We start from the raw sequence: 27139 nt of genomic DNA on the forward strand, positions 1-27139 counted from the left end.
GTTACTCTAGCTGGTAATCTCTGTTGAGGGGGGGAGCATGGAGCAGCATCCTCTTGTGCACTTTGGAAAGTAGCTAGGACCATTCTACTAGGTAGGTTGTGGTGCTGTTTCTTCCTTGTCCAGGAATTGGCGGGTGGTGGTAAGGTTTGGATGAGCACTCATCAGTGTTGGTGCTGACCTTCTCCCATCAGATGTCAAGGAAATAAACAACTTTCTGACTTTTAGAAGATCTGAAGGCAACCCTGTTTAGGGAAGTTTTTAATGTTTGATGCTTTATTATGTTTCATGTATTCTGTAAGTCACCGAGCGTAGCTGAGGAAACCCAGGCAGATAGGCAGGGTATAAATAATAAAATTATCATCATCATCATCATCATGGCACATTCAGCAGGTACTGCATTGTGACAGACTGTAACACTGCCCTCTATCTGCCTCATGGTTGCTCTTGCTCTGTGTTATATATTGCTCTGAGTTATACGCTGCTTTGGTCCTGAAGGCAAAATCTTGGCTGGAAGTGTAGTGGTAGTACTTACAATCCCCCACCCTCCTTGTAAGCTGACTTTCATTTACAGGGAAGTGAGAAAGAGGAGACTCTGATGGGGGCGGCGGCGGCGGGGGGGCACCCTAAAATTAAAACCTGAGGAGGTGAGCATAGCAGGAGCTTTACCTAGACTCTGTTTCTTGTCTGTAGATGGAGCTGTTGAGAGTGCAGGAAGTCTTCCCCCCCCCATGAAGGAAGTCTAAAGCTTTGGCTCAGCCACTACCCTTCCCAAAAGCTACCCAAAGCAATCCCTAAGGAAAGCTAGGAGAGGGGTGCTGATGTAATCAGAATTTTGCTTGAAGGAAGCGAGAGCTTCATATGACGAGCGACATAGAATGAGACTTACTTCTTTTGACATTTGGTTGCATTATATATCCAGCACATCCGGGGGGGAAATACACATTCATTATGAAGGGGGAAATGAATGGGAACAGTTGTCAGATATGTGATTAATGCCAACTCATTTTGGCATTAATACCAACCATATACTTTTGGAATTTTTTTGGTGCGGGAGGAGCACTGAAGTGGAAGGGAGAAGACGGGAAAAACAACTGTGTTACGGAAGAGGGTCTTAGGCACAGAATTCTGGGAGGAAACAGGAAGTTAATGATGGGTGTGAGCCACACCATGGTGCTGCATCTTTTCACCCAGGACACGAGGAAAAGGCCGTCTGTTCTGCACTGCAGGGCTGCTCACCACCAAGGAAGGTAGCGCTAGCGCAGTGCAATGCCGGCTCCTGTGTCCATTTCAGCACTTCTGCAATGAAATACCCAAGGTTCCATGCCCAGACGAGAGTGCAGAGACCATGCTCTTCTTGGCCAGGGTAAGGCTATGCGGACAGCTGATCCAGCTTGGGAGGCTGTTTATCAGTTCACTCAATATCAAAAGCTGAATTTAAGGTGCCCATCTTTCAGAACCAAGTCAAACCCTTACCCAAGGGCCTTGTCTACAGCATGATCCTTTCCGTGAGAACATGGACCTTTCGAAGTGCAAGATGTCTCCCCTTCCCACCAGCCCCCAGCCCCACCCCTTGCCCAGACATGCTATGTGAAGGGGGTGATGAGCACAAGCTGGACGTGCATGGCATGAGAATGGTGATTGCACAGGGTCACAGGCAGTTTTATGGGAGGTGCTCACCATCAAATGCACGCTGGAGCTTGACTTCCTTTTCTGGACACACCATTGAGAGGAGGAAAAAAAGAAGGAAAGAAAGAGATGAGAAGAGAAGCAGAGGAAATGTTGGCACTTGTGTGTCAGCACAGACCCTGCTGCCAATCATGCTCCTCCAAGAAAGGATCAAGATGGCACAAACATTTGGGCACATGGAAGGCAGAGATCATAAACCTGGCGAGACAGCATTCCAAACTGAGCAAGAGTTAAAAAAAAATGCAGCCAATGTGACATGGGAGATACGGAAACTGGCGATATGTTCTTCTCAAAATATTCCCAATCTAGCAAAGGATGAGGAAAGTTTCCCCGTAAACCACACAGTTTCCATCCAAAGAAATCACACTTCTGAACTGCCTATTCAATATGGTAACGATGGGCAATGGACAATTGGCGTTTCAACCCCTTAGCCTTGGTCTTTCTGTTCAAAACTGCCCTCATCTGGTCAGGTGGCAAGCATATATTTCCTCACACAAATAAGGAATGTTTAATTCGCCTGTACTGGGAAGGTGGCTTACAATGACAATTACAGCTGCAATTCCAAGGTATGCACAAATGCACCCACAGACCTAGAAAGCATGCTTGTGATCTTCCAGAGAAAGGAGCATTTCAGCATTCTGCCCATAGCAATAGTTTTCAGGATGAGCCAAAGAGACTGACTGAGCATGTAACAACACCCTACCCTTTTGATTCTTGTCATCAGAATCAAGGCAGATGTCACTCACAGAGCACAGCCCTGGGAACTTGCACAGAAAAGAAGAAACTAGATCAGAGACACTTCCGCACAGATGCACGATGGGTCAGACAAGAAGATGTCAAGTGTGTGCTCCAACAGGAGTGCAGAGAAAAAGGCACTTAGGCACGCTCAGCAGGAGGGGTCTGTGTGAATGGAAACAGCTAGGTTTCATCGAGTGAGACCAGAGAGTTTATGAGCCCCTTTTTTTGCCTGCTCCAAAAAGAGAGAAATGTGGCATTTTCTGAAACAATTCCGATAAAAAATAATGAAGCATAAAACAAGCATGGCTGAGAATGTGCAAGGCACTTCCCAGGTACATTGGCAGGAGAGTAAGATTAAGTACCAGCCTGCAATGATTGATGGGCAACAAGAGAAGAAGATGAGGAAAGCCAGAGATTGCAGGAAAGAAGCATGATTAGCATTGCACCATGCTTACTGCTTAAGCGATCCACCCAGATTATGTTTCCTCTTTCCTTTCTGGAAACAACTGTTACCCACATGTGGCACCGGCCACAGTCTCATTTGGAAATCCTACTCTCACCCCCTGCTCCCTCCCTCTGCACCAATAAAGAAATCAAGATAATTCCATTTCCCAGCTGCCTGTTATACAACCTTCTGGGGGCATGTAGATATGTGTTCTGACTCTGCAGAGAAACCCACATAATGGCCACTGAATTGCACATCATATTAATTGTGTTTAAGCAATTACACATGCATTTCAAAAAGCAGGATCGTGGTGTGTGGGGATACTGCCTGATGACTGCTGCTGCTACTAAAAGGTTTACATACACAATCCTATGCATGTCTACTCAGAAGTCCCATTGATTTCCAATGGGGCTTATTCTGTTTAGTTTTTGTTTTATCATTTTTTGTTGTGGTTTTGCCTTATAGTATCCGAATCTGCATGGGGAAAGTGGATTTCTATGGAACAAAGCATCAATTAATTAATTGTTTTGATGGCCTCAATGCATGCATTGCACTGAAGCTGGATGGGGCCATAAGTTGGCCGCATTGCAGTCTTGTTCTTAACACACCTCGTGTCTAAGGATAGGGTTGGGCGATATATTATCCAAAACCAGTTTTGCATTCCATATCGTGATAATCGGTTTCATAATTTTTGACCTGGCAATGTATTGTGAATCATGATGTGTGTTAAGGCTGAGCGATGTCTGGCTTTCAACATCGCAATATATCACCAGCTAAACATTGTGATATACCCATATATCATGATGTCTGAAACAAGGATGTAATTATGTAGAGGTGAACAAAGTAATGTCCTGAAAAACTGCTGCTACTTAGGGGTCTAAAACTGAGACATTTTTACTTACCTTTAACATATTGTTGCAACTGTTATTTTATAGTACAGAGCAACAGGGGCAGAAGGAATCACGAGGCAAGCAATGACCAGCTTCATGGTTTTCCCCACATTGCGATTTTTTACATAGCACATGCACACATTGTGATTCGCGATATATCGCCCTGCTGAATAGTATGAAATCGTTACCACAATGTGAACTTCAAATACCGATACCTTGCCCAGTTTGTGTGTGTGTGTGTGTGTGATGCAAAAATCACGATGTGAGAAAAACCATGAAGCCAGCCAATTCCTCTACATAGCTCCTTTTTCAGAGAGCATGATATATCAGTATATCATGATGTTTAGCTGGTGATATATTGCGATGTTGAAAACTGGATATTGCCCAACCCTACCCAAGGACATTCAGAACATCTTTCTTGATTTAGTGCTTTGTGACATGGGAATTCTTCTCAGAACTGCAAGTGTATTGTCAAGGTAGAATACAAAGCCATGCGGAGTTTCTCAAAGCATGCCATAGTGGGTCTTCTCAAGCATGCCTTATCACGGGCAGTTAAGGAAAAGCAGAGCAAATAGCTTCAGTGTGACAGCCCCATTACACTAGCACAAATAATCACAGAGCAAGGGGAGAAGGAAGGGGAGACAGCAGGACCCACTCCAGGGGATTGGCAGGGACCAACGGCACTTCATTCCTCATCCCACAGAAAAGTCTCTCTTAGAGGCCACTCCACTTGATCATGAACTATTTATGCAACTTTGTGAAGAATCACTGTCTAAATTTTATCATTTTCTTCTTCCCACCCCGTCACTTTTTCCGTTTGTATGAAGTCTATTGGATTCAAGTCTGTGGTCAGAGTTATGTTTTGCTTTTTCATCTCTGCACAGTGCCACAAAACACTTTAGATGCTTTACACTTAATAATGGCAGTTTAAGAGATTTTGAGTGTGGGTTTTGGGAACTGCCTAGCTAGTTCAAGTCAGGAGTTGACATTGCCTCATATCCTTCTCCTCCACCCATCTTCTGTCTTCTGCACCCCCTGCAGGTTCCTCTTTCTCAGTTCAGTGCACACTTACTTCAGTAAACTTGACTGGGTTTTCCCTGTCTCTTAGCTTCCCTATTTCCTGGGACCTCCTCCTGGCCTCGGCTTGCCACACAGACTTTCTTCTGGCACTTGGGCCTTTGTAAGGTTTAATCATAGACAGGCAATCTCCCCTTCACTCAGAGAAGCTTGTGTGCAAACATTCTGACAGCTCCATTCCGTCAGCAAATTGGAAGGTTTATCAGAATCCTGCTACATCACAACAATTATTATACACATTATTAGTATATTATTATTCTCTATTTATTACACCTTTACTGTTTAAACATCCTGCATCTGCTCTCTTTGTAACTTTGAAGACACGCTGGCAGACTACAATGGTAGATTACTGGTAGACTACAATGATTTCAGTAAAAGAAAAATGTAAATAATGCAAGCCCTTACCTCATCAGTTTCTCCTTAACAAATACAGGGGTTCTAGACCCAAGTGTTACCTGATTTAATCCCCTGACTCAACATAGATCTCCTATATCAAAATGATCCCCCTAGCCTTAGCTTTTATCTGAAAAAGCCTCACGAGCTGCCTTCTCCCTAACATTTAAGCTAATCCCCTCCCTTGAGATTTACATAGATTTAAGACAACTACTCATTTTATCTTCTGTAGTCTTGTAAAACATAAAAAACCCCAATAATGTTCTTACTAAGCATCTCAATTGATTTGTTCACTCTCCTCCGATTCCTTTTCAGCTTATTCACATTCTTCTGGATGTCCAGAACTGACCACAGGACTCGAGTTTCAGCACTTCGGGGATGACATAGAGGACAGGATGGTAGGGAAACCCTGGCTTCATTTTCCGAGTCATGCATAAAGCTCCCCTTAGGCCCAGTTACCACCTCTCAACTGAACCTACTTCATGGGCTAATTTCAAGAATAAAACACTATACAGAGAGGATGGGATACAAATGAAATAAAACACCACCATGACTGAACTACCATTACTTAGGAAGCACAGAAAATCACGTTCCGTTGAGGAAGCAGAGTCCTAAACATCCCTAGGAATTACGTCTCATTGGCTGAACTGCTCTTATAGTCAAGGGATTATTTACCCTAAACTGGCTTGCATATAAATGAAAGGGTGGGGTTTTGTCACTTATCTGTAAATTCTAATTCTTCCTAGTGGAAGTAGGTTAGCCTGAGAAATGGGATGGTTCCGCCTAGGAGCAGGCAGGATTAAAACCGATGGCATCATCCAGGATGAGTTGGCTCCTGCTTGCCTCAACCATGCTAGAGCAGTGCCAGAAGAAGACCCCTCCATGCAGAGCACAAATTCAAGAAAAGTAACCAACTATATTTCTGAGAAGGCTGCCAGCCATAACAGTTTAAAGCAAAACACCACAATACAGAACAGAGGCAATACCCAAAGAGTCAACGAGTAGAAGAGTTTGGATTTGATATTCCGCTTTATCACTACCCGAAGGAGTCTCAAAGCGGCTAACATTCTCCTTTCCCTTCCTCCCCCACAACAAACACCCTGTGAGGTGGGTGGGACTGACAGAATTCAGAGAAGTGTGACTAGCCCAAGGTCACCCAGCAGCTGCATGTGGAGGAGCAGAGACACGAACCCGGTTCCCCAGATTACGAGTCTACCACTCTTAACCCCTACACCACAATGGCTCTCTCGCTTGGGTGCACGACTCCAAAACAACTAAGAGTGAGGCAGTCTGCCCACATTCCACCGCAAAGTGAAGGAATTTAAGCAACAAAATTCTACTCTCCGTGCATTCTGTGGGATGGTTCAGGTACACGCACCTGAACAGACAAATGCGAGCCCTTTGACTTCTGTCACTGAGGCAAGGCTAGTCTGGGCAAGTAGGAGCCCCCTCCTTCTGGATGATGTCATTAATTTTGACCCTGTCTGCTGCCTGGAGAAGCCAGGCTGTTTGCCAGTGTGTCCTATCCGCACTTGAGAGAAAACCACTGCCTTTTCCCTTTATCCTCAAATAGGGCGAATTGTTTCCCCCCTTATTTGATTATTACTAAAAGCAACAATAACAATAACAGTAACACATTTCTATATATTGCACAATGTTTATAAATACGCAATAATAGTTTTACATGTTGCTTTCGGGTGTTCAGAGTGCTTCGTACAAATTCTCCTGTTACAATCCTTACAACAACCATGTTGAGTAAATTGGCATTATCCTGAAGTTGAAAGTAGCTTGGCTAAAATCATGTGATGCGTTCATAGTAGATGCGTCAATTAAGATTGATATACTATTGATTCATAATCCAGTCTCTTGGCTCCTTTGCAACACCAGGTCACACAACCTTTCCAGTATGACATTTTAAAACTCAAATTTCTAGGTTGTTAACTCCAGCGCATCCGAGGCAGGTTTTCTCATCCCTTGCTCAACAAGTGTTGGCTTCAATGGTAAGTTACTTTTTAAGCTGCCCAATATAGACTTATGGAAGAAAGCAGAAATTGTGAGTAAAACTAGCTACTTTGCTTTCTCTACAACTATATAGGATGAAGAGTACATTTCTACAAGAGCTAAAAAGAATTTGCCAAAAGCACACACACTTCTCTCTAGTTCAGATGAAGTATTTCAACAAACCAGGATAAATAAGTTAATGGGGTGAATGAGTGCTCACTGGAAGGACAGATCGTGAAGCTGAGGCTCCAATACTTTGGCCACCTCACGAGAAGAGAAGAATCCTTGGAAAAGACCCTGATGTTGGGAAAGATTGAGGGCACTAGGAGAAGGGGACGACAGAGGACGAGATGGTTGGACAGTGTTCTCGAAGCTACGAACATGAGTTTGACCAAACTGCGGGAGGCAGTGCAAGACAGGAGTGCCTGGCGTGCTCTGGTCCATGGGGTCACGAAGAGTCGGACACGACTAAACGATTAAACAACAACAACAACCCAGAGTCCTAGGTGAACAACAAAGAAATCCACAGACAAAGGAAAATTAATGGAATTCTAAGAGAAATCACACCCGTGAACATCTAGTTTCCTCTCTAGAACAGTACATCACACACCATTAAATTATCTCCTCATTACTATGAAGCTTTATCCTATTCTATCTCCCTGCCTCTTTCCCCAGCAGGAGCTAAAATAACCAGCAGAGATTATAGGAAAAGAACACTGAAATTAATTTGGAAACAGCATTCAGGATGGTAAATTCCACAGAAAAGCTAATTATCCCAAAGAAAGCAGTTCATTTGCTGCACTTGTTGTGAGATAAGCACAACCACAATTACTTGCAGCCAACACAAATACTCACAGGAAAAGCAAACGGGGAGAATAATCAATAGTCAAGAATTCATTAGAACATCACAGGGGTATCATATTAGGGTGATGTCTTTCACTTTGTATGGAACAGGAGCAACGCTCCTGTATCTTACATATGAACTGTGGAGATGAAATGAAGGAAACGCTGCCTATTTAGCAGTAGCAGGACAGAGTCAAAATTGGGAAACATGTACAGTTAGGGCAGACTTCTTCACACACATGCAAGGAGCTTCAGGGTCAGAGGTTCAGACAATTTCATGGGCAATGGGAGACTTCTATCCCCCCCCCAAATGGAACTTCACTTCCCTACACCCCCAAAAGGAAGAAGTTTCTGTAAAGCTAATTTCTCTATTTGGTTGGCTCCTCTTTTGTGCCGACCACTGATCTGATGAGTGCAAGGGTCAGAAAATCTAATAGCGGCTTCAAAAATAAGAGAAGCCTAAATTAAAAACAAACATGCAGGAGGAATTCTTCTCGTCCTTCGTTGTAGAGAAAAATATGAAATCTTGTATTAATTTATGAAGCCTTGAACAGATCAGGTCCTGGGTATCTCAGGGACTGCCTGACCCTTACATTCCAGTTTGATCACTAGGATCATCTGCCACAGATGTTGCTGGTTGTTCTCTGAGTCAGCGAGGATTATTTGAGAACAAGGAACCAAGCCTTTAGAGTCAGCCCTGTCCTGTGGAATACTCAGCTAGTAGAAGTTCAGCAGGCTTCTCCTGTTTCAACTTTGAAGCACCTGCTGAAAACTTTCCTGTCCCATTAGGCTTATGCATGCAAATAAGAATACACCTTTCCACAACAGTAATCTGATTTTAACTTTTTTTGTATGGTTTTTATGGTATGGTTTAATGTACAGTTGTTGCGAACTACTTTGACATTTTCCTTATGAATTGGTGGCTTATAAATTTTTTTTTATAAAAGTAATTAATAAATGAAATGTATACGCATTCTCAACAAAACCCTGATCAACTATGGAAACTGAATTACGTACTGGGTCTTAACGCTTTACTAATCTCATTTTATGGATTCTTATTCTCCAATATGTCAACATCACCATTGTCTTCTTTTCAAACTCCACAATGAGACACAGTGAATTCACAGCATATGAAATCTTCCATACCATTTTAATTTATATATTTAAACATAAACACACTCATACATCAATTCCAGAAGCTGTATAGCAGGGCTGGGCAGACTTCAGACTTGCCAGATATTACTACTACTACTACTACTACTACTACTACTACTACTATACTAGAACCCAAAGATTCACCAACCAAAGCGAAAAACATAGCCGGCAGAATTAAAGAACAAGGGAGCCTCTGAGCATGTTCTGAGCCTAGGAATTTATTTTCAATAACAGGAAATAACCTGGTTACAGGTAGGTAGCCGTGTTGGTCTGGGTCGAAGTAAAATAAAAAAATTCCTTCAGTAGCACCTTAAAGACCAACTAAGTTTTTATTTTGGTATGAGCTTTCGTGTGCATGCACACTTCTTCAGGAAATAACCTGTTACAGTACTTTCACACATAACCCCTATTTAGCTTGTTTCTTCTCAGTGCCCTATTTTGGGTGGGAACTAATTTTGTGTTGCTATATTTAAACAGTCGGGAGTCAGAAACCCTTGCCAATCTACTGCAAAATCACCCAGGGATCTGCCACTAGAGCCCAGTCTATCTTTTACACAACCCTGGCTTAGGAGAGACAGAAAGATCAATGACACAGTAAAACAGCAGAACTGAGGTGGGAAAGTGGTGAAGACAGCCACAGGAGGAGAAGCACAGTTGTTTTCTGGTGCAGGAATGATCGTGGGCTTCTGGTCAAGGACAGCAATTTTAGTCGAACAGACTGGAAAGGAAGAGGGTGGGCTAAAATCCAAAACCTACCTTTACTCCATCAGACTTCTTGTTCAGTAAGCTTTTGGCAGCTGCAGAGAGAAATAGGAGACACAAATAAGCTTCATTTTGTGAACGCCTGTTCCCTTGCCCTTCAACTCAGTCTTATGGGAGTGTTAGCAGAAAGTTTCCCTTGCTAATTAGGATGGCTATAAAGGCCAAGCTGTATCCATCTCAGGCTCCTGCTAGTTCAAAACAACAAATTATGCAACCTGCCTAGTATTCACACCAAAGACACTGCTTAGTAAAACAGGCCTCGAGAGCTCTTGAAGTTTGGTTTCAAATATTTTACTTTCATTGCTTGCCCCATCCCTTCAATATTCAAAGTTAACAGTGACAATAAAAGAAAGGGGGGTCTTTTAAATTCCAAAAGTTGAATGTTACCCCTTGAATACAGTTGTTAAGGCTGCTTCACACAAGGCAAACTTTCTTCACGGAAGTCATCAGCACTTTTTTTAAAAAAAAAATTTAAAAGTGCGAATCTCACATGTAGTTTGGTTGTGTGCAATGAATTCAAAAGTCGTCTCGACCAGCTGCAAGTTCCTGCTGCACGTACACATGGCGAAATACACGTATGATTTCCATGCAGAAAATTTTGCCTGTGAAGTGGCTCATGCATAGATATTACCTATTAAAAAGTAATAGTCAATGGGCATGGTCAACGCCTGGGAATTCCAAGTGCTTTGACCAATCCAATCTACCAGCAAGAATCCACGTGGAAAAAGAACCAGGGGAAGATGGCTCACGTTCCGGGGTGGGGAATGGGGAACAAAAGCAAGGCAGCACCGGCAGCTGCCAAGCGGGAGAATGCAACGGAGACAACTATGAGCAAGATCCAGGCTACCTGTTTTGCCTTCAGAAAGGCAAGACCATGTCACCTTTGTCTGAATGAACAGCTAGCTTGCAGACATACAAACACGTCACACACAAGTATACATGTACTGCGGATGCATGTGTAGCAGAGGGATACAGGGCGACCCCCAGTGCACACATGAGACCACCTATACATGCCCAAGGACAACAACTCAGCATATCTACTTACAACAGCAAAGCAGCATTTGCTTGCAACTTTGTGGCCAACAAATTCACCCAACAGGTGCCTACTGGCATAAAGGTACTGCCGCACAAACTGTACACTGCAGTTGGTGGAGGGTTCTAGGGACACGGTAGGACAAATGAGTTGCAAATTTATACTAATGCCTCTTAAAAACTGCTTAGGTCACATCCACATGAAGGTACAAGAATAGGGTCAAGGCGAAAGCATGATGTGAAATTTCCGTGGCTGGGACTGCAGCACAGATCAAAGCCCTACAATGCAGAGAATGGCAGCCAGAGAACATCTGCTTTATTTCTAAAAGTGTCAAAATACTAGCCCTTGTGGTCACCATGAAAGCATAGTTAAGTTTCTGCTTTAAAATCCCAAGAGAGCCAAGTTCTGGGTTCTCTGGCATACAGGATCTCCTACACGTTTCAAAAAGAGTTGGGATAAAAATGGGGTGGGCTTCATGAACATTTCCTTGTCCCTCCTTGTAAAACTATTTTTATACAGAAGCTAGATGGTCACCCATCAGGGGTGCTGCAGCAGAAAATTCCTGCATCAGCAGTGGAATGGATTGGGTTGCCTTGGAGGTCTCGCCCAAATCTAGGATTCTAGTACAGCAAGTTAGGGAAATATAACCTGGTTGCCTTAGCAGTGTGTTCCCTCTTCTCCCCCTTCCCCTTAGCAAGGGCTATGGGAGGAATTCATCCCCAGTGATTTCATCATATAGCCAAATCTGATTTGCTATACAGCACTGGGATATTGTTGTGTTCATTATGAGACTGGTTGGGATTATGTAGTGGTAAGGTAGCACATATTGGGGCTGTAAACAGGTACGAAATAGACTTTGCAGAGGCCACTGAGGTAGTGGTGGTGGCAGGGTTTCCTTTAGAGGAATTCATTGCACTCCTAAAGCCCATGTTTTGCATAAAACAAATGTAACTCATGGTAATTTGGCCCAGAACTGCACTCAACACAGTTACTGTGTGCCTAAGGAGGTTTTAAACCCAAGACTTGAACAGAAATATTATGCAACCCACATATTAGGCTAAGGAAATCTGACCAATCAGCAGGGTTAAGATTTCTTGCTCACTGAATTTGGAATTTCAACCCTGAATCCCAGATTATCCTGAATATGGGCAGGTTTGTATGGAAGTTGAAATTCCTCTGAAACTTTGTGCCCACCTTGAAAACAAACGAACAAAAAAGGAGGTGTTTTTGCTTCCCTATTTACATGAGTAAAAAAATGTAGAAACAAAAACGAAACAAAAAATTTCTGACTTTCTATACACAAGGACAAAGTAAAATAAAAATAAAAGACCCAGCTGCTACCACCACCCTCATAAACTGCATTCATAGACACTTGGAAGTTTCACTTGCCCCAAAGGCATACTATCTCAAGTTTCTCCAAGAACTCCACTACATTTCATGGAGAATTCAGGGCTACAAATGAACAGAGGGAACTCTGTTAACTGTCTTAGTTAACAGCAGAGACAGTATGAAGGAGACATCATCTACACATGAATCCAATGAGGCCTACTGCATGGACTGAAATCAATTTTTTACCCTGGTGTAATTAGTCCTGACTCCACTCTATGAAACTGAGACTTCATGCTTGGAATTTATTTTTTACAGTTCATAACTGCAGTGCACAACAACTCTGCTGCATGCTGGATGACAATTTCATATCGATTCCTCCCCACCTGTGAAGTTATCATATTGGGGAGAAAGGCAGTACCTTATGTGGTCAGTTGTACTGAATACAGAGACGAACACGAAAGAAAATTCCTCTCTGAGTAGTCTTCCAGGCTAAAGAGGTGGGGTGGTGGTTACTCAACTACAGCCTGTGTCGTTTGCAATATGGATAGCATAGCTGTCATGGAAAACCACTTTGGAGTGAACACTTTTCACACAAGCTGCTCTGTCCACGGAATGTGTTGCTTACAGTGGCTTTGCAACAACAAACAACGTGGTACCTTGGTTATGCAGAAGTGGGTTTCCGGTTCTATCACGCCACCAGCAGAACATATGAAACAGGTCTCAACAAGAGAGTTAAAAGCAAAAAGAGATACTATACAGCACATGGCACACCCAAAGTGGACATACACAGAGTTAGGCCACAAAATTCTGATGTGTGAGTTCTAGTTTTGTCTGGAACAGAAGACAATATGGAGGAGGGGGTGGAAACCAAGGGAGAGGTAACAGGAAAACACAATGCTTCTTATTGGAATTTGCTTCCATCCCTGGGGAAAATGCAGGACAAAGGTTTAAGAAATAATAATAATGATGAAAGAGTAAGCAAGCTGCATAGTTACACAGACCTTATGGCTTTGTTCTGCATAACCCTAACGTGTGGCCTGCTTTTAACAATGGAAATCACAACCAAGAAAGGGCACTTCCTTACCTGTCTCGCAACTTCCTTTTGGCCCTGTCAGAAATTATGCCCCAACACCACACAGAAAGCAGGGAAGTATTTGCATGGTTCTAGAGCACTTGGAGCTACCTCAAGGTAATAGGTATCACAATTTCCTCAATGCCTGAAAAAAACAACTATGCCCACAAGTGTTTGGAGAAGGGCGAGGGCGGGGGATAGGAAGAGCAGCAAATGCCATAGACCATCACTGATTGTGAACAGGCTGCAAAATGCATTTAATTAATTCCCCGTTCACCCCGAAACTCTTAACATGTGCATTATGGAAATAAGTCTGCGTTTATAGTGGGGCTAGAAAAATAGCTGGGTAGGAGAAGCAGTGGGAATAAACTTTCTATGCAACTACTGTGCACTGCGAAGAGATGCAAAGGACAGCCAGGAAGCCTGGTAATGCTAGCTTGAACACAATTGTGGAAATCTGCTCACATCCTGACCCTAATGAATGTTCCACAGTTCACATGCTTCACCCACACAGCCCCAGAAAAAAACAACAACCCAGTTACTGGCCCAGGACTGCAGGAAGAGAAGAAATTTGCTACTCATTTAAAGCAGCTCATGCAATAGAAGATGGTTGGGGAAGACTTTTATAAATTAATTTACAACACGGTGACAAGAGCAGACATCCCAAGCACACAAGACAAGACAAAGATGCATGTTTGCTCAGAGCTGTGGCCTGCAGGTGTCAGCCGACACACTAGAAATGCAGAGGGAGGATTCCCACAGATGAAGCACCACACACAGGGACAAGACATGGTTTAAGATGACTCCAAAAAAACAAACAAAACAAAAGCACAGGGCACAATACACAACTCAGCAGAAGGCGACAGGAGGGACGACCCCAGGAAAACTGCCTGGGAGGTCCCTTTCGGGTAAAGAAATGTTTTTGCATCCATGCTCTGCAGATTCCCAAACATGGGGCACATTGTCATCCACTCTTGACCCCTCTCAACCCTTCCCCAGGTGATGTTGGGTCAGGTTCTGCTTTGAGAAACTATTTTAACATTAAAAATAAATGAATATTAAAATGCTTACTCACAATTTTACCACAGGGTTGAGTGACCCAGAGTTTGCAGACTCTGCTAAACTTGACGTCACGAAAGCATGTGAAAAATTCTGTAGCCGCAATGAAAGCAAGAACCCCAAATTTCTAATCTTTATGGCCCCTAAATCTGTCTCATCTAAGAGAGTCTGATACAGGTTTATTTTTTAAATAATAATAATAATAATAATAATAATAATAATAATAATAATAATAATATCATCTTTAATGATGCCTGAAGTTCTCTGCTGATATCAATTTTGGGAATAGTTTCCCTCCCCCAGAGGACAACGTATATATTATCCGGCAGGCTGATCATCCTGGTTTTAAACTAATGGGCAGAGAGGGTAGCTGTCATGGTTGCAGAAATAACTTGGTATATAATGACAAAACATTTTCCAAGCAGTCCTGGAGGGATGAATTCCTCTGCATTTCCCTCTTGTTTAACTCATGGGAAATTATCAGTTAGTCTGCAAGCCTGAGTGCCAACAACAGAGGCAGGAGAAATAAACTTTGCCAGTGTCACAGCAAAGTAGGGGGAAGGCCCCTTATTTGGGACACCAGAGGCTGTGCGCCACTTCCTCTCATTTCCTTGCCTGCACACTCCTGGATCTTAAGCATCATCCCACCTAAGGCACATTGACTAAAACATACATGTATAGTGAAATTGGGTAGTTACTTTTGCTAGGTAAAATACGTGGTTGCTTTCTTGAAGTCCTTATCACCAATCATTCATAAAAAGCACAACCCTGCTCCCCACCCACCGAACTCTGTGGCAGAAACACTGGATCGCGAGAAGTCTAAATTCTGCAATGTGATTTGAATATATATATATACCTGTATATATATTGCATGAAACACCACACGCATAGTGCACCCAGAAACAAGCATGCAAATTAAGTAGAACAAATGGGGGTCTGTGAGGAACTTGTGGGGGAGTAGGGCACAGTGACAATGACTTCCCTCCCCCTTCCTTCCTTCCTTCCTTCCTTCCTTCCTTCCTTCCTTCCTTCCTTCCTTCCTTCCTTCCTTCCTTCCTTCCTTCCTTCCTTCCCCCCACCCTGCAGGTTCCTCAGCTGACAGGCATGAGGCCTCTGAAAGGCTATTGCTCTGTCCCAAGAAGCTCAGGGGATGTGGTCCCAGGCATTTTGAGGGCTCCATGGAGCCTAGCAGGGAAGGGGAGCCCAGGGAGTCTGGCACTTCAGCCTGATAGTCCTTAGGTCCACTTCAGCCCGTTTATGTGGAGGCTTGGCTTCAGCTCAGCAGATTCATTCATTCTGAGCCTAAGGCACTGTCAGTGTAATGGGTTTGGGGCTCAAGTTTGGCTGAACATTGATCCTTAGCTGGCTGAAGACTTGTGTCTACACACTGCTCTCTGCTGTCGGGGATTTTGGTGGAAGAGGGCACAAACCTCAGATGGCATTAGTCCTGGAGGTGTAGGGAGTTCCCCTTCAGTTTCCAACATCCATGTTGATGATCTCCTCCACTGTAAGAGGCATTTTTCTTGTCCTATTCGCTCCCCCCCCCCGTATTCAAACCCACAGGTGCTCCAAACAGATGGTTCGGAACCACAATTTTTGAACTACAAAATGTAACTTTTCTAAGATACTGAAAGCTATTGCTTGATACCCAATCGTGTGGATGAATGGCAAGACAACCCTGTATCTCCTCTTCCTGTAACAGGACAGGACACTTTGCTAGGAAAAAGCTTCATTATACAACAGAACCCCCACCCTTGCCAAGCCAGTTTGCTGGCATGTTTGGTCCCCTGACTCTAAGATACACTCACCTTCTGAAATCCCCTTCAAACAGCAGGCACTGGTAACCCCACACCAGAGCAACCCCTGCCTCCAAATCTCATGTGCTGATTCATTGCAGGACTGGGTTAAGAACCCAACATGCATACTTTGTTAGTAGACTTAAAATCCACGTGGTTATGGTTCTTGGTTAGATGGATACCTTAGTACATGCCCATTTCTCAGCCAGCAAGCATGGATGGCTTCTCACTGGGTTCACAAACACTGGCATGCTGGTTTTAACTGGTTGTGGAATTGGTGGAGGGTAGGCGGATAGGTAACTCTAGGTTCAGGCACTCAGGATATACGACTCATGCCACATACCTTGCTCAGCCAGGCCGGCAGCACTCATGGCGGCCGAAGCAGGGGCGGAGCTCTGCCTGCCAACTGATTGGACACAATCATTCAGTGGGAGGAGCCATAATGAAGCAAAAAGGCCCAACAGCAACGAGAGAGCAAGGTGCAAGTAAATTAGTTTTGAAAGGAAAAGTAGGAAGAAAGAAAGGATCGAAGAAGGGAAACACACTATTACAGGGGGTAAAAAAAGGTAATTGATTCCCCTTAAAACATTAAGATAGAACTACAGAATCCAGCACAGAGGGTTGGACGTCAGGAACGGACTTAGCTGTAAACAGTGTTTTAAAAAGCAGGGTCTCAGATCCAGAGTTCTGGGACAACAACGTCAAAGAAGAGGGACATTAACATCAAAGAGGCAGTAATAAAGGCTTTGGGGGAGGAGGGGGAGGAGTCAGAGGGTGCTAAAGACTTGTATCCAAACGTCATTGCAACATCTTGTACTATGAAAGACCAAATTGTGAGGTTTTTAAATATATATATATATACCACACACTCAATTGGTACGTCTGGGTTCACAGACACCATAGCATCTTCAGCCACTGTGTGCCAAACATGTGTTCAGTTAAAAAAAGAAGAAGTCAGTTCGGTAATAGGGAAATCAACATCCTTTGCATGGGAAGTACAGACATGGTATGAGCTGTAGTTTATTAGGAACATTTTCCAGAGTAGCATTTCCCACAGCTCTCCAGAGTGGAAAGATAGTGGTTTGTCTCATCAGCACTCAAGGTTCTTAAGCATCCCCTTCCAAACTGAAAAGCACTGGGAGGGTCTGGATACTTCTCTTCCAAGAGTTCTGATACGCATTTACTGAGTTTTCTCATAGCCCTGGTTCACACAAAACAGTAAGGCAAATTCTGACTTACTTGGGCTGCACACTTTGCAGCCTCCTCAGTCCTTTTTACTGCTCCACTTTGTCGAGTTAAGCCAAGGTTTTGCTTTGTGCGCTGTCCAAAATTGGGCTTGTGGTTAAACTCTCTTTTCACTAACCATGAGCTGCAGCCAAGTTCTGTTCTTGGCTACAGCTTGTGGTTAGCGAGGAGACAGCTTAGCCATGAGCCTGGGTTTGGATGGCACATTAAGCCAAACCTTAGCTTAGCTCAGCGGGAGCAAAAAGGATCATGGAAGAGCCAAGCGGCTGTGAGCCCACACATCTGTGCAGCCATGGCAAGCCATAGCATGCAGTATTAAAACCACCTTCCTAATAAAATGGTCTATGAGAAAACAAAGTTAAGATGTGGTTAAACCACCCGGATGATGTCAAACAAAACGGAAGAAGAAAGTATGCAATTCTATGCCACCACTCAGAAAGAGACCAATGAAGTATTTGGGTGTCTTGGTGGCTCTACAGGAAGGGCAAACACCCACCTAAAAGCAACAGGATAGTAAAACATGCCTGAGAACATGGACTTATGGGGGGGGAGGGGAGAAGAGGAAGTAGTAGCACCATTTTCTAAGTCAGAGCTTTCCGAACTTTTCATGTTGGTGACACACTTCTTAGACACGCATTGTTTCCCGACAGAGTAATTAAGTTTTACTAGCAAACCGGAGGTTAAACTAACCCCTTTCCAGCCCCGGGAGGAGTGTGGGGTGTATTCGCATAACACACCTACACACTGCAGCCGACACACAGTTTGGAAAGCTCTGTTCTAAGTGATGCAGGAAACCCCCGGCAGTCTGGACTTGCAAACTCAAGAGTTTCTTGTTAAGTTATAGGAAAGACCAGACCTCAATCTTCCTCAAAGTGAAAACTAAGAAGATAAGCTCTTAGGGAACCAACTGCGAAGAAGACGCCATTAATACAATGCATTTCAAGTATTCAGGGCACTTCACTGTTATCTCAGTGATCCTTACAAAAGCCATGTAAAATCAGGAAGTATTAGCTCCTTGAGTGCAAAGGATTGAATCGTGCTTGAGGCCATCTAGCGAGTTTGTGGTTGAGGTGAGATTTGAAATGGGGAACCTGCTCCTCACATCGCAAGATCTCAGCTACTCTATACCAGTCTGGAAAAGGAAGAGATATATAGAGAATGGATAGCAGGTTCAGTAAATTAAAACTAGTCATCTTCCCAAATCTAATCCTCCTGCCTTGCATATTCAGAAGACTAATGAGTTAGTTAGTCACTAGTTAGTTCACTATCTTGCCCAACATTTTATATACCTATACAGTGGTGCCGCGCAAGATGAATTTAATTCGTTCCGTGAGTCAATTCATTTTGTGAAAAATTCGTCTCCCATAGGAACGAATTAATTAAATTTCAATGCATTCCTATGGGAAACCGTGATTCGCAAGACGATTTTTTTGCAAAATGAATGCGTCTTGCGAGTCACCATCAGATCACAAGATGCATTCGTCTTGCGAAAAATCGTCTTGCAGGGCATTCGTTTTGCGAGGTACCACTGTACTGTATCTGTATTTATTCGAGTGCGCTCTCCCTCCCCCCCTCTCTCACACACATTCAGTGTAATAAATAGGTCCAGTCTCACGGGTAGTTCACATTTGCAGATTAATTAGTCGAAGACTGGAGCATCAAGAAATCACAGAATCATAGAGTTGGAAGGGACGGCAAGCCCCATCCAATCGAACCCCCTGCAATGCAGGAATCTCAGCTAAAGCATCCATGACAGATGGCCATCTGAATCTTGAACCAGTCTTTAGGTGTGCTATAGAGATGACCCTTGAGCCTATTTAACCAAGTGAGGGCAAGAAGCAGCGCCCTCATTCTGATTTGGCCACCATATAACCACCATATTCTATTGGATGCATGATGAGGTGACACTGTGGCAATGTCCAGGCTGGCTAGGATCTCTTTCATTCTCCGCTCTGTAAAAGCGCTAAAGCTTTAGATCAGAGGGAGAACTACTGGTGAAAAGGTGGCAAACAGTTTAGTACCAAAATACATGGTTTGAAATAGAAAGCTGGGATTGGGGCAAAGGGGGGGGGGGAGAAAGAAAGGTTTCACACTTAAATTATTATTATTATTATTATTATTATTATTATTACTACTACTACTACTACAACTACTACTATTTTGGGAGGTTTTTAACACTTGATGTTTTTAGATAAGCTGTAAGCCAGGCATAACCAAACTTGGCCCTCCAGATGTTTTGGGACTACAATTCCCATCATCCCTGACCACTGGTCCTGTTAGCTAGGGATGATGCGAGTTGTAGTCCCAAAACACCTGGAGGGCCAAGTTTGGTCATGCCTGCTGTAAGTCAGATGGGCAGGGTATTATTATTATTATTATTATTATTATTATTATTATTATTATTATTATTAACTTGTTGAGTAGGTGCGTGTGCACACACACACAAACATGGGTGACATCCAACTGTGTCCACTCACAAGCAAATAAGCCTTTCCCTTGTACAATGGGACTTGCCCTTTCTCTTCACCCTGGAACACACCCAGAATCTGCTCTGGAGTGGGGACTAGATATTTGTTTGTTTGTTTGTTTGTTTGTTTGTTTGTTTGGAGCTAGGGTTGGTGAGGGGCTGTACCAGGGAGATGATGATTAGGTCCACCTGAGTGACATTAAATATCATAAAAGTGAACCAGGTTTTTTGTGAAACCTTTCCTCACTCCCCTGCATTATCATTAATGAACAAAAGTAATTTGAACCGAGGTGTGGTGCCAGAAACTATGCTCAGCGGGGAGCCTCAGTTAGCCTTGCCTCCATTAAATATATTTGTATGACACATACACCTGCAAACGTATTTGCCACATCCATACTTCACAACTGTACCTCTAGAAAACCATTTCAGGTATGGTCTGTCGTGCATCTTGCATACGTAGCATACCTCACCCTGCACATATAATGAAAGGTAAAAACAATGTGATGAAGGGGAAGTATTTGGAAGCAATACTGGTACCCATGGTCAACAGCTGTATTGTGGTACTAAACTTTTATGAAGGATCTAAAGATGGTTATCACCTCCCTCCCACTGTGCTAGCCTCTGAGCTGTTGGTTCTAATCCTTTGCCAGTTTGGTGCCAGCCAGATGTATTAGGCTACAACTCCCACCACAGCTCCACTCCAAAACATCTGGAAGGTACCAGGTTGGGGAAAAGCTTTTCAATACTAGTCCAAGGACCATGAATATCTTGAAACCACAAAGGCTACTTCTACAAAAGAATCATCAATGCTCTAATTCTCAGGAAGTCATATTGTACAAGCACTGTGGCTTGCAGAACAGGGAGAGATTGATGAATCATAGAATTGTAGAGTTGGAAGGGACCCTGAGGGCCATCCAGTCCAATGCAGGAATCTTTTGCCCAATGTGGCGCTTGAACCCATGGACCTGAGATGAGGAGTCTCATGCTCTACCCACTGAGATGGGGGGCAAAGACCAACACCTCCTCAAAACAAGACAGTTGACCAACAAATGCCCTGTGAGGATAATTTCAGAAGAGAGGGGGGGGGCAGGCAACTAATACATCAGAGTCTGTACCAGTTGAACTGTACCACATTTCAGGTTGTCTACCACCAGTTGCCCTATGGGAAGGATTCTGACACACTGTTATATTTTATTATTTCTTGGAAGGAATTCTATCCCAAATTGCAATAAGTTGTAAACAATTGCAATGAATTGTAATAAAATAAACAATTGCAATAAATTGTAATGAAATAAATTTTCTGCTCTCCAGCCGAATATTGGCTTATGCACAGCCCTGGCACTAAATGAAACATAGGGAAGTTCCAGCAAATTCTATTTGATTGCTTTCAAATATATGCATGTAGAAACTCCAGTTTTCGCTGAGAAATATCAGACATGCTTAGGATATCCAATAACCAGAGTACATGAGCACTTAATGAAAAAACAGAAAGCTCTACAGCCAGCATGGGGGGCGGGGGCAGGAATGCTATGCTTGATCGCTTCTTCTGCTTGTATGGATGAAGTCACAGAAACAAGGATTTGTCAGGATTCTGTGTTATGAAGGTAAAACAGGACAAAAACAGCTGTCATTTCAAAATCCAAGAGACCCAAGAGATAGCAACTGGAGACAGGCAAGAAAAAACAAATAGCAGTTAACCTGTAGATTTATCCTTTGGTGCGGTGGTTAAAATAGCTCCTCCTTAGTATCTCAGTTTGGCCAGACTGATTAAATCCACATATATGGGCCCAAGCCAAATCAAAGCAGTAATCAGAAGCTGAATTCTAAAAGCAAGCCCCTTCCGTATTCATGTGCTGGAGGGGGTCAAGAGACCCCTGTGGTGTCTCAATGGCAGCAGTGTCTCTGCTCTGCAAAAACTAAGTGCTGGTCTATATATACACACAAAGAGAGCATGCAGAATGAAGTGGAAACCAAGTGGTACAGTCCCGACATTACAGCAGAACTGTGCCACTTCAGGCTGTAGCTTTTTGAAAAAGGGCTGTGCTCCCTTGTTTTCTGGTGGTTCACATGCCAGTGGCGGGCAGGGACAGAGGCAAAAGTGGGAGGAGCAATGGAGGAAGCTTTTGCTCTTGTACAGTGGGCTGCATTCCATACAAAAGTCAGAGGTCTGTATACACACTCCTCTCATTCCATCCACTTACACATATGTTGAATTTGACAGCAAACCATGGTCACATATTCTGAACCAGCTCAACAGCACTTGCATCCCACAGCAGGTCCTGAGTACAATTTAGGATGGAGGGTCACATGCCAGCCATGGGTGGGGCAAGAGGCAAAAGAGGGTGGGGTGAGAGGCAAAAAATTCCGAGTAATACCCCTCCCCACCCTCTCACTATATATAAGGGTCTGGTGACTTCTGTTTCAGTGTATCTGAAGAAGTGTGCATGCACACGAAAGCTCATACCAATGACACACTTAATTGGTCTCTAAGGTGCTACTGGAAGGATTTTTTTTTTATTTTGTTTCAACAAAAAAAATAACTTTCTGCAGTGGGCTGGTTGATACACAAGCTCATGTACCCTTTCTCCATCGTCCGTCCAGGCAGGAAAGAGGCATTAAAGGTAAAGGTAAAGGGACCCCTGACCATTAGGTCCAGTCGTGACCGACTCTGGGGTTGCGCGCTCATCTCACATTATTGGCCGAGGGAGCCGGCGTATAGCTTCCAGGTCATGTGGCCAGCATGACAAAGCCGCTTCTGGCAAACCAGAGCAGCACATGGAAACGCCGTTTACCTTCCCGCTGTAGCGGTTCCTATTTATCTACTTGCATTTTGACGTGCTTTCGAACTGCTAGGTTGGCAGGAGCTGGGACCAAGCAACGGGAGCTCACCCCGTCACAGGGATTCGAACCGCCGACCTTCTGATCAGCAAGCCCTAGGCTCAGTGGTTTAACCACAGCACCACCTGGGCATTATCAGAGCTTAAAGGATGCGTTCCAGCTAGGCAGAAGCAGTCTGGAAGGGTGTAGAGCAGGGCCACTGATGGGTGTGGCCTGGAGAGTCTCAAAGGCCAGACAGATAGCACTGGAGGGTCACATTCAGCCCCTTAGCCTGAGGCTCCCCAGCCCACATTTTGGAATGTTCCCCCAACGCCCTACCCCCCCCAAAATACTTCCAGCAAGCAAAACGAAACAAAAAAATAAAACAAAAAATAGACATCAGAAATAAAAGTTATTGTGTTATTACGCTACTTTTATTACTATGCTATGTATTATTATGCTCTGTGTTATTTTTTATTATGCTCGCTAAATTATGTTCTCAGTGTTGTACACTGTCCTGGGATCTTTGGATAAAGGGCGGTATATAAATCAATTAAATAATAGTCCAGCCTGCTGCATTGTTTGATATTTCTACACCCTGGGCTTTTGTTACAACAGAAACAAACAAACAAAAAATAGGATCCACTACTACCGTCCACCCTATCACAAAGCAGCATAAAAAGGCCCGAACGACATATTTTTTTGATATATTTCAAATATCTGTGTAGGAATATGCCATCTTTTTGCCCCTAGTTTCTCTCTATATCTTCAAGACTGCAAAGACTTTGTCTCTTGTCACCCAAACTTCCACGTACGGAGTGCGGAACTGCAGAACTGACTTGGACAGGAAATGGACTGATTCGGCCATCCATAGTTCAGCAACTAGTGGAAAAGTAGGACAACCTGCCTGACCAACCCACACAGTAAACCTGAGGAGAGTCTCCTGTTAAAGGATGGCCAGACACTGCAGATTTTGCTACAGGTCCTACCTAGAAATAAGCAATTCCCTTTGTGCGAAGTCCAATAGTTCTTCAGGTCGATGATTCAATTAAGCTTTGCAGGATATCCAGCTTTGCAATTAAAGCTGCCCTTCTAATCCTCTTGCTTTGGTGTCTAGCAGGTTCTTCCAACTAGACAGAGCACACCAAAAACAAACACCCTCAACACATTTGCTGCTGGAAATACCAATTTAAACTCTGTTGCCATGTTAACCCAATATGAAGACTCTTTAGGCAAGACTACAACATGACAAATAGCAATCCTTTGAGCTACAGCACCAGCCCTGTTGCAAGATCAAGCCAGAATGAGCTGTTTTCACACTTCCAGCTTGAAATACAGATGGGTAGAAAGGGGTCTGCAACTGAGGGGAGTCGGTAAGTTGGGAGGCTTAGCAAATGGGTGGTGAGCAGCAGCATTCTTTGTTTTGCAACCCCAAAGCTCTTGGCGACGTTCACCATCCCCTCTCCCAATAATGCCCTAGATGAAGCATCATTTTTGAGCATTTGGGGAGAGAATGTGGTTGCTTCAAAAGGTAGCCATCATTTTATTCCCTTGACTCCCTTGGCTGGCATGGGTCATCATGGGCTGCATGGCAACCATGCATCATAGGGCAGGGCATACCCATGATTTAGCATTAACCTCAGGGTGTGTGTGAGTAGTCTGAATTTTTTTGAGGGTATATGAATTAACCCTGTCGTCATGGTCAGATGTTTGGTGAAGTTAAGTTGGTACACCACCTACATCAACATTGTTGTTGTTGTTGTTGTTGTTGCTGCTGCTGTTACTACTACTACTACTACTCCACCTATCTGGCTGGATTGCATTGGACTACTGTAATATGACTACGTGGAGCCTCCCTTCATGCAGAATGCTGTGTCCAGGTTGAATGGAGGTCGTGTTGTTAACATACAAATCCCTGAACAACTGGGGACTACTTTATATTTCATGTTGTTACTGATAATGATTAAAAAATGTTTAGGGGTACTCTCATTTTCCTACTCATATTGAAACACTGCCCCTCACTGAGGCCCAACTTCATTTCAGAAATGTTTAGGGGTATGCGCACCCCTGCGTCCCCCCAGAAAAAAAGCACTGATGATAATGATTATGATGATAAGGCAAAGGACCCCTGGACGGTTAAGTCCAGTCAAAGACGACTATGGGGTTGCGGCGCTCATCTCTCTTTCAGGCCGAGGGAGCCGGTGTTTGTCTGCAAACAGCTTTCCGGATCATGTAGCCAGCAGGACTGAACTGCTTCTGGCACATGGAGGACTGTGACAAGTGGCAGAGCGCACAGAAATGCCGTTCACCTTCTCACTGCAGCGGTACCTATTTATCTACTTGCACTGGTGTGCTTTCGAACTGCCAGGTTGGCAGAAGCTGGGACAGAGCCATGGGAGCTCACCCCCCCCTGTAAGATCTGTAGGGTCACTTAGACCACCTGGGGAAATTCTACTTGTAGCACTGCACTGCACCCTACAGAAGATCCTATGGCACTGACACATGCCCATCTTAGTGGCATGCATTAAAGGTCTGCCGTAAGTTAAACTGTCTAAAATTACTAAGTTTGGTGTGGTTGATATCCAAATTATATCTTGTTTTCATACGGTCAATAAAGGGCAGCGACGAACTCTCAAATGATTCTATATGTTGTTAATGATCTCCCAGATCTGTTCAGTCAGATTTGCCATTTCCAGGCAGATTCCAGAACTTGCTCAGTCACTCTTTTAATGCTGGAAGACTATGGGCTGCACCACCTGCTAGTTAATAAACCAGTTTTCATCTAAGCATTTTGTGCGTGCACCCATTCATTTCTGTTGGGTGTCCCAGGCCTTTTACATTCTAGGAATTTATGTTAACCTTTCTGGCTGGCAGCTTTTTCAGCATGGCAGAGATAAAATTAAAGAATCATGGCAATTAACTGAGTAAGGCTTGGTTGCTAGTTCATCAAGAGAGTGGCCATGAGTAAAAGGTCAAAGAAGGGAGCTGTAGATCTCATGGAAGAAAAGATTGGGACACAAGGAGTTTTGGGTTTCCCCTTAAACAATGCACACTTGTGCTCATTCACTAGTGTCAGGCTAGGGCTTCAAAGGAATCCACTGACTTATGTAGACACAGAACTTAAAATATATAGAGAAAAACATAAAGAAAAGAAAAAAACATTAAAGCAAAAACATTCCCCGTAGTCCCTTTAACAACAGTAGTTTGTTGCTTCCCAAATAAGGTAGTAGTCAGTTGGCTGAGATAAGAACTTATTGGTCAAAGAATATTAATTTGCAGAGCCTTTTTCTATACAGACGCTAGATGGAGCTATCCGTCTTCTTCCCAAGAAAGAAAATTAAGGCCCGTCTCAAAAAAAATTCTTGAGAAGCAGCTGTAGGGGGCTCTCAACTGGATCAAGACTGAAAGGGAGAAGTTGTCATATCCCTTCCCACAAGGTCCTCCTGTCCTACCTTGGGGGAAACCAGAAGTGTTAAAGATTCCATGTTTGGAAAATAAGCATTTTAAAACACCCTGTGCCAAAAGTTCTATACAAATGGAAAGATGGGTCAGTACTGTAACTTGTTTTGGGATGATTTTTCCCTTGGTCTCTCTCAGCTGAGAAGATTCTTCCCACTCATATTTCATGCATAAAGCATAACAGGGAAAAATGTGTACAATTCCCAAACAGATATAATTAAGACCCATTGAAACAACCAGAACAGAATGAAATGTTGTACATGCACTTCAACCATACCTAGATTAGCAACTGTGTGTTTAACACTCAATGTAAGGGACAAAGCCCCCATCTTGGTGGGTTTGCAGTCAGAAGATCTAAGCCCCACTGAGTTTAATGGGGCTTGAGTATATTGCCTCTTGCTTGCCTGGATGGGGGCTGAAGAGATGTGCATGTAGGGTTGGGTGGCTGGATTTACCTCCCTTGCTTCCCCCAGGTTTGTTTTTTTCTTTTTCTTTTCCCAAAAATGAACCCTGAATTATTGAATTTTATTGATATTGATGCTGCATTTTATGTTGTATCCTATGCTGTTTTATGCTGTTTTTAAATCGCATTTTAATCAATGTTTTATATTTGCTGTTGCCAGCCCTGAGCCCGGTTTTTAAACCGGGAAGGGCGGGATATAATTAAAAATTTATTTATTTATTATTAACCCACCTACTTTTGCCTCTGACCCCTACCGAACACTGGCACGCTGCTCGCTAGGAATAAAGCCCTCAGGCTGGAAATTATTATCATTGTTCATTATTATTATTATTATTATTATTATTATTATTATTATTATTATTATTAGTTCAATTTGTATACCACCCTTCATACCACCGATCTCAGGGCG

The 27139-nt window shown here is 43.4% G+C and overlaps 1 protein-coding gene across 35 annotated transcripts in view; it reads right to left on the bottom strand.

Moving 5' to 3' along the window:
* CAMK2G (calcium/calmodulin dependent protein kinase II gamma) overlaps positions 1 to 27139 on the bottom strand; it is a 158258-nt gene that overhangs the window by 22982 nt on the left and 108137 nt on the right. For 11 of the 35 annotated variants that reach the window (XM_035138210.3, XM_035138205.3, XM_035138206.3 and 8 more), the window contains exon 13: positions 9985 to 10025. In XM_035138210.3, the coding sequence (XP_034994101.1) occupies positions 9985 to 10025 (41 nt within the window). Of the gene's footprint in view, positions 1 to 1677; positions 1711 to 9984; positions 10026 to 16622; positions 16686 to 27139 lie in introns of all 35 variants that reach the window. The other 24 variants (XM_060275066.2, XM_060275062.2, XM_060275063.2 and 21 more) reach the window with 3 other exon arrangements.

Source organism: Zootoca vivipara, chromosome 5 (genome assembly GCF_965207765.1).
Source record: "Zootoca vivipara chromosome 5, rZooViv2.hap1.1, whole genome shotgun sequence".
Classification (NCBI taxonomy): domain Eukaryota; kingdom Metazoa; phylum Chordata; class Lepidosauria; order Squamata; family Lacertidae; genus Zootoca; species Zootoca vivipara.